This window comes from Microtus oregoni, unplaced genomic scaffold (genome assembly GCF_018167655.1).
Source record: "Microtus oregoni isolate MIOR12 unplaced genomic scaffold, Mior012 000426F_ref0000357, whole genome shotgun sequence".
NCBI lineage: Eukaryota > Metazoa > Chordata > Mammalia > Rodentia > Cricetidae > Microtus > Microtus oregoni.
The window spans coordinates 1-8,519 of NW_024545022.1; the positions used below are offsets into that span (position 1 = coordinate 1).

At 46.5% G+C, this 8,519-nt stretch overlaps 1 protein-coding gene across 1 annotated transcript; it reads left to right on the forward strand.

The window, feature by feature from the left end:
- Positions 1–7,494: 7,494 nt before the first annotated feature.
- On the forward strand, positions 7,495–7,895 carry LOC121445734 (60S ribosomal protein L35a-like). Its single transcript, XM_041647883.1, has one exon. The coding sequence runs from the start codon at positions 7,539–7,541 to the stop codon at positions 7,869–7,871; it is 333 nt and encodes a 110-aa protein (XP_041503817.1). The 5' UTR covers positions 7,495–7,538; the 3' UTR covers positions 7,872–7,895.
- Positions 7,896–8,519: the final 624 nt, after the last annotated feature.

Below are 8,519 nucleotides of genomic sequence, written 5' to 3' on the forward strand. Positions count from 1 at the left end.
ATCTCCCACCATACCACCAGCTTGGGACCTAAGCTGTCAAAACATGAGCCTATGGGAATATTTCCAAACCATAACAGCTGAAGCCAAACATGGGTGCTGATCAGTGTTCATGGAAGTCCTGTGTATGTCGATGGTTAGGTTTTGTCAACTTGATGCAAGCCTAGACATACCTGGCAGAGGGAATGCCAGTCGAGGAAATCCCCTCATAAGGTTGGCCTGTGGACAAATCTGTGGGGCAATTTTCTTGATTAATGATTGAATTGGGAGGACCCAGCCCACTGTGAGTGGTGCTCTCTGGATTGGGGACTCAGTTCTACTATTTATCACCTGGGACTTTTCACCTACCATCCGAGTCTCAGTGTCCCAGTTGCAAGGTGAGAATGATCACTCTCGTTGCCAGCTTAAGGCAGCATGAAAACACATCGCAGAGGGCCTGATCTCTGGGAGGCATCACTTTTGTCATTTGTTGTGGCACAAACCCCAACATCTCTGAATCATTGTGTGATCAGCAGCTACCAACAGACACGGCAGCCATCATAGGCAGACGTCAGTGGTGCTTGGTTCAGAACCTAAGCCTGCCCTTATCAGTTCCATCATTTTTCTTCTTTGAAATGAAGATTGTCACTCCTGCCTCACAGTGCTGTTAGGAGAAGGTGATGAGGTGATGTCTATCTGGGACCTGCATGTGTGCCCCATAGCCCTTGCTGGGCACATCCGGACTCCGGACAGTAACTAGTAATGGATGGGTTTTAGCGCAGTATCTAGTCCTGAGCACAACAGAAGTCCAGGTGCCAATATATCAGGGCAGAAACATGCTCTGGGAACAAAACCCAGCCTTTCTGGATAAAGGACACACTTGCCCAGCAACGGTGGGCCTCCGGGGCTTTGATCCTTCGCTCCTTCCCTTTTCCGTGGGGTGGGACAGCCCTGTAGTATGTGTCAGTGTTCGGTACCCTCGGGCTCTGTCATCAGCTTGTCTTTTATTGCCACCACAAGGCTTCCCGCCAGCCAGTCATCTGGAGTGTGCTAATTTTTCTCTGTTGCTGGCAGAGATCTGGGATCAGTTTTGTACTAGGACAAATTGTAAGTACGCATACATTGCTCAGTGTGGCCCTTCTTCTCGCCACGTTGTCTTAGGATTGGACAGCTTCAAACTGGTGAACCAGAGTGATTGGGGGGAAAACTACGTAATTCAGATGGTTCATTTTATACAGAGGAAATTAGAAATGCTTGTTTACATTGCCAGGGCCTTGCAGGAAACCTGAGAACAGAGATCAGGTCTTCTTAGTCTGAAAGCCTTACTGTTGCCTGGGGTTTTCATCATTCACTCACTCCACCATCTGCTAGTACAAGCTCAGGCTTCATGTGGGGCGTCACGAAAACAGTTGAAGAGATTATCTCTGTTCTTCAAGTTTTAGAAACTCCTCTTCTTCCCTTTCCCCTCCCTCCCTCCTTCCCTTTCCCTCACCTCCATCCTTCTGGGTCCTTTCCTCTCTCCCTCAAAACCTTCCTTCTTCTCTCCATCCACCCATTCATTCCCCCACGAACCACCAGTGTCTTTTCAGTCATCTGTTGACCTCACGGTGCACGATCTGCTCCTATTTCCGTCTGTCTACTTCTTCTGTCTCTCCATTAGTACATGTATTTATTGTGTTAGCCAATCATCCAGCTATCATTGTATCTCCAGCCCCAAGTCCTCCCTGGATTGGGGAGATGTGCACATTAAATAACAACCTTTTCTCTTAGGCGTTCACCTTTCACGCGGGGATTTGTAGAGAAAACTGTATTTTAGGATGTGTATGTATATGGGGCTCTTTATACAAGAAGGGGGACCTGAGAAGGCTTATTCAACCAGGTGAAAAGAGTTGCTTCTTGGGTGGGAATTCCCAACTGTAATGACCAGAAAGAAACTTCTAGGTTGAGGGAACAATGGGAAAGGCAGAGCATCTGGTGGACTGGGAGGGGGGAGGAATTTAATGTCGTCTGATGACTTAGGGAGTGACCTATCTGGTTAATAGTTGAGAAACATTGTCAAAGGAGGACTTGGGAGCCCAGACTTGGAGCCAGAATGCTGCCCTGTGGGTATCTGGGAACCACTGCAGGGCTCTCAGCAGGCTGGGACATAGGTCAGTGAGCATTTAGAAGGATTGCTCCTGGTGGTAGGATGGGAGAGAACCTGGGAGTAGTAGGAGTATTTAAAGCCTGCTCTAATAGGCCCCAGGGAGAATTGACGTCACCACATCTTGGCTGTAGAGCTGGGGCCTGGAGGTGGGGTTTTAGAAACTGTGGAGAGAAAGTCAACAGACCTTGAAATGCGACAGACAGGCAGTGCCCTTGGCTTAGAGACCACAGGAGGAAAGGGTTTTTATGGGTGGGAACAATGAACATACTTGGCTTTAGGTACCTGTGGATGCACTGAGGTGGGAACTAGGAGGCAGTTGGTTATAAGACTTGAAGCTTCTGCAGGATGGGGGCGGTGTCTGTAAAGATGCTGAGGTGGAGCAGAGAGGATCATGGGACCCAGAACGGTAGCCGGTGTGGAGGCTGGAGTCTAGAGTCTCTGGGGAGAGCCCTGGTCAGCCATGGTCAGTCTAGAGAAAGGAGTAGAAGGAGGTGTAAAACAGTAAGGGCTTTGATGATTGTATCATAGTTATGTCTGTTGTTGATATTAGAGGGCTGGGTGAAGAGTATTTGTATTATTCAGAGTTCTTGAAAGGAACACAGCTAATGGGATGAATATATAAAGATGGATACTTTTTCTTTTCTTTTTGTTTTTTTGAGACAAAGTTTCTCAGTTGTAGCCTTGGCTGTCTGGAACTCACTCTGTAGACCTGACTGGCCTTGAACTCACCAGGATCCTCCTGTCTCTGCCCTCCCCAGGGCTGGGATTAAAGGCATGAGCTACTACCACCTACTGGATATTTTTTCTTAACCCATAAACACTTCAACTAAAGCAATATTGTTCTACCTGTTATGTAGCTATTTCCTAAGGTTGGAACATTGTCCGGCAGGGAGACCTGTTGAGATCAGAAAGTAAACAATTCAGGGCTGGAGAGATGGCTCAGAGGTTAAGAGCACTGACTGCTCTTCCAGAGGTCCTGAGTTCAAGTCCCAGCACTGTGGTTGCCCATCTGTAATGAGATCTGGTGCTCTCTTCTGGCCTGCAGGCATACATGGAGGCTGGACACTGTGTATACAATAAAACACTGTGTGTATAATAAATAATAAAGAAAAAGTCATTAGAAAGTAAACAATTCAAAAGTCTCTGAAACTTACCAGATGCACAAGGTCCTTGCTTCCCAAGGTTATATTAGCAGTTAGGACTGCTGAGGAGAGGGAGACTGTGACCGGTTGAGCTTCTTGCACATCATACAGAGGGCTCTAGAGGTGCAGCTTTAATGACTATCATCCATGCTGGGTTGGACTTTCAGTGATGCCGCAGCCTCTGAATTACCTATGTTCTTGTAAGCAACCTCAGTAAACTTACTGGTTTCCAGGGTGGATTTCAGTGCTGGTGTTACCCCGGTCTGTTGTTATTTTCCTCTCTGAGGTGAGACGATGTCTGTTCACTTCATTCTGAGCATAAATGACACCTAACAGAGGCAGGACAGAACGACAACAAAAAAAGGGTTGGGAAGGAGCGGTCATATGGCTCCTACAGTAGGATCTGAGACTTGCAACTGAAGTTAATCTGAGTGAGGGAGGCCACAAGGGAAATCCGTGAAGTATGGGGGAGAGCACCTCCTTGCAATGGCAGTCACATGATCCTTGGGATGGGTGACAGGACATGTCACTAAGTCTGAGACATCTGAGAACAAGGCACAGGTATGGCAGAATCCCAGGGTGCCCATCTTCCTTTACTTGATATGGGGTGGCATGCTGCTACCTTCATGAGTGGCATCTACCTCTCGAATGCAGGGAGGCCCCGCCAACATGTGCTATACATTAAAGAATGTGTTAAAGTCTCCAAAACACACACACAGGAGACAGGCTGTAAGCAGGTTGAGGTATCAGGTGTACAAGCCCTGCTTTGGGCAGGCGGGCATGCAGCTGAGGCTCAGCCGTCTTCCCAGAGAGAGCCTGGTTGTATAGAGGAGAAATCACAGTCAGGGAAAGGACACACAACAGCCTCAATGCTTGCTTCTTTTTTTAATTTATTTAATTATTAAAGATTTCTGTCTCTTCCCCACCACCGCCTCCCATTTCACTCCCCTCCCCCAATTAAGTCCCCCCCCCAGACCGAAAAGCAATTAGGGTTCCCTGTCCTGTGGGAAGTCCAAGGAACCCCCACCTCCATCCAGGTCTAGTAAGTTGAGCATCCAAACTGCCTAGGCTCTCAATGCTTGCTTCTAATGGAAAAGGAAATGAAAGAAAAAAGGAGGATGAGGTAGAAGGGTTGGCTTGACTCTTATGACTTGGGACCATAAAGGCAAAGAGAACGTAAATCAGATTAATTTTAAGAGCTGGAAGCAAGGAGGAGTCGGACAGCAAGGAAAAAGGAAGCAAGCTAAAAGTTGTAGAAGATACAGGAAAAGGGAAGCACTTTCCCATTAGTAGAGAGAAAAGGAAAATCCACAATCCAATACACACACGGAGATCCTAAACATTGCCTGATGCAAGAGCCAGGGAGTGCTCTGTCTCAACATAGCTTAAGTTGAGAAAGTCTTTAAACAATAATGAAAGATACTGTCACAGCCTGGCTCAGAAGGCTGTGGGCCATGGGAGCGGATGAGGTCACTCTGAGTGCTGGGCAGTACAGGAACAGCAGCGTAACCACTCAACCCTCTTTGAGATGAAGACTACAACACTAAAGCAATAGGAAGAAAATTAATCTTTGATGGATTGACCCGTAAGAGCCATTAGGGATCCTTGGTTATCACCTGCTGAGGTCCCTGTGAATATCAGGGGTGGGAAGACAATAAAGGAAGGAAGGACAGTTGGTACTGAGAGCCTTGGATCTGAGAGAGGAGGTGCTTGATACTCAGTTTACAGGAGAATTGAAACAGAGCCTAATTCAGCAGGGACCTCAGGAATGGTTTATTTAAGGCTTTGGTGACTTTGCTGACCCTGGTGGTATGCTATTGTCTTTACGAGCTCAGAGAAACTCCGATAGAGCTGAATGGCTTCGATCTAAAAAGTATGCAGGGTTCATAAAGTGTAAAGGACAATCGAAGGGCCACAATAAAAATGAAACGGAGGAGGCTGGCCTGTCCCAAGTGTTCCGAGGCAAACGTGGGAGGTCCTGAATAGAGCTGGATTATCTCGAGAAGAAATTCAGCAGAAAGCCAAGTGCTGTGCTACTGACTTCCCGGAAGCTTTTAAACCCTGAGCAACAGTTTATATAAGGAAAGAGTAAACCAGTTCTAGGGATGGGCAATTATCTCCCCCAGAGACTGTGGTGTAAAATATATGGGGGTGGGGAGAGACTGTTCGCCCTCGCCGGGGCCCTTTCGGCAGCCAGGTGTGGCTGATGGAAAGGCTGCCAGAACAAAGGAGCCAGCTCCAGCGGTAGGTGTGGAAGGCCCAGGCCAGCCCTTGGGCCTGAGCCGGATCAAACAGTACAAGCTGGCCCTGCTGACACGGTTAGAGCAAAGGGGCGCACAGCAGTCCTGTGGCAAGGGCAGCTCGCGGGATGAGGAGGGCAAGCAGCTCAAGGGAAAATGTCAGTAGATTATAGCGTAGACAGAGCGGAGCCTGGCAACATGCCCCCATACCCAACACTGGTCTTTTGGTGAAAGAATTGGCAAAAGTGGTGTGAATGTTTCATGCTTTTGTTGGGTCTCTCTAGTGTTTGCTTTTTGGTATCCTCTTAGTTGAAGACCAATTGGTACTTACTTGGAATGGAAGATTGTGCCCTTCAGAGATTCTGCCCACTCTCTGTAAAAAAAAAAAACAAAAAAAAAAAACCTTATTACATAACAGTAACCTTTGAATGTCTTACGGATTTATATAAATTTTTTAAAAGGCAGTTTAAAAATCCAGTACAATTTTGAAAAAGGTTATCCCACATGTTTGGGGGGAGAGACACTCTCGAAAGCCTTAAGTCTGTCAAATAAAAAAAAAAATCCCAATGCCAGAGATAGGCTGCCTCCCTATGAGAGGTTGGCTGGAGAGGCCCCAGAAGCCCGATAAGGGGCTGTTGTCAATGCTTTGGTTACATGCTAGAACTAGAGAATAAAACCTTCTTGCTCCAGTTGTTGTAATACATTGGTTACAAGACACAGAAACCAGGGTGGGACTGAACTGAGGCTCTCTCCCTGCTGCTGGCTTTCCTCATGCTGAAGCTACTTCGCAGGGTGTGGGTGGAGAATTTCCAGCACTCCTGCTTGGCTGTGGCCCATGCCAACCAAGACGTGACTCTATCTGCAGTAATGACGTAGACGGTTTTCGATTCAACCAGCAGCTTTCTGTTTGAATTTAAAGTCCGCTCCATAGACTGGGAGCTCAGTTCTAGTACTATAAGCCAGGGGGACCAACCTAGGTCTGGGGAAGTCATAGCCCCCAGGAGGGAAACAATTACCATGCTTTATTAGATGGGCATCATGTGCCTGCCTGTCAAACTGCCTCCTAAGAATTTGCCCCTCTGTCCATCGATCACTGTTGTCGGCTGGTTGTGGAAGGAAACTTCCTTTACAAGTGATGGTGTACCCTAGAGAGGCACGATTGCTTCAGAAATACTTTGGAGTAAATCTATGAAGGAAGCGAAAGACCTCCACACTGAACCCTTTACAACACCCAAGATACTGTAGAAGACACTAGAAGTTGGAAAGGCCTCTCATACTCATAGTTTGGGAGAATTAATGTTGTGGAAATGGCCAACTTACTGAAATGATCTATACACCCAGTACAATCGTCATCAAAATTCCAGTAAGATTTCATGTAGAAATTAAAAAAAAACCCTAAAATTCATATGGAAGCATGAACCATCCCGGGTAGCAAAAGCAATGCTGAGCAAAAGGAATGATGCTGGAGTTAGTGAACAGATACGAAGCCAGACACATAGATCAACTGACTAGAAGGCCTAATACAAGCCACACAGCTACAGCCACCTGAGTTTTGACAAAGACAACAACCACCACAACCATTTGAGAAGACAGCCTCTCCAACAGGGAAATATGGACGCTGAGTATCTACACCTGGCAGTATGCAGCTGAGACCTCCATCTACACAAAAGGCAACTCCAAGTGGATTGAAGACCTCAAGGTTAAGACATGTAGTGGTCAGAGGAAAATACACAGATTGAAGTAGAGACAGCGCGGAAGCAGGTGACCTCCCTGACCACTGCTTCTTTTTCAGACAGGGCAGCACTTGGTCTGTAACTAGGTCTCACAACCTGATCTGCTACACACAGCCCTCCTCCCTCAGCTTCCCAAGTGCCGAGATTAAAGATACACGTAACCATGCCTGGCACTCTTTCATATACATGTTCTGGAGTTTTACAAAAGCTCCAAAGGGGTGGAGGTGAGGACTGTTCGTGCTGCTGTGCTTTGGGGTGCGGTTTTTGGGGCCTGCTGGGAACAGGACTTCTAAAGGACAGTATGTCTGGAAGGCTGTGGTGCAAGGCCACTTTTGCTGGCTATAAGCGAGGTCTCCGGAACCAGAGAGAGCACACGGCTCTCCTTAAAATTGAAGGCGTTTATGCCCGAGATGAAACTGAATTCTACTTGGGCAAGAGATGCGCTTATGTGTATAAAGCAAAGAACAAAACAGTGACACCTGGAGGCAAACCAAACAAAACCAGAGTGATCTGGGGGAAAGTAACTCGGGCCCATGGAAACAGTGGCATGGTCCGGGTCAAATTCCGAAGCAACCTTCCTGCAAAATCCATTGGACACAGAATCCGTGTGATGCTGTACCCATCTCGGATTTAAACCAATGAAAAGTAAATAAATAAAAGTGGATTTGTGCTCTTGTAATAAAAAAAATAAAAATAATAATAATAATAAAAAAAAAAAAGCTCCAAAGGACCAGGAGGAAAATCTTACACAGTCACTGACATGGTTCTGTTTTTTTTTTTTTTTTTTTTTTTTTTTGTGCTTTCTGCTCCTTTGTGTAGTTCTGGATTTCTACGTAAGTATGGTTTTCCTTTACCTGAAGGGCTTCTGTTACCACTTAAAAATATTAATTAGCCAGGCAGTGGTGGTACATGCCTTTAATCCCAGCACTTGGGAGGCAGAGGCAGGTGGATCTCTGTGAGTTCGAGGCCAACCTGGTCTATAAGAGCTGATTCCAGAACAGGCTCCAAAAGCTACAGAGAAACCCTGTCTCAAAAAACATATATATGTATGTATACACACACACATGTGTGAGTATATATATATATATATATATATATACATACACACACATATATTTAATGGGTATGGGTGTTTTGCCTATATGTACATGAGTGCCTGGTGCCCACAGAGTCCAGGATAGGACACCAGATCTCCTGAGACTGGAGCTACGGATGATTGTAAGCTGCCATGTGGGTGCTGGGAACCGAACCCAGGCCCTCTATAAGAGCAGCCAGTGCTCTT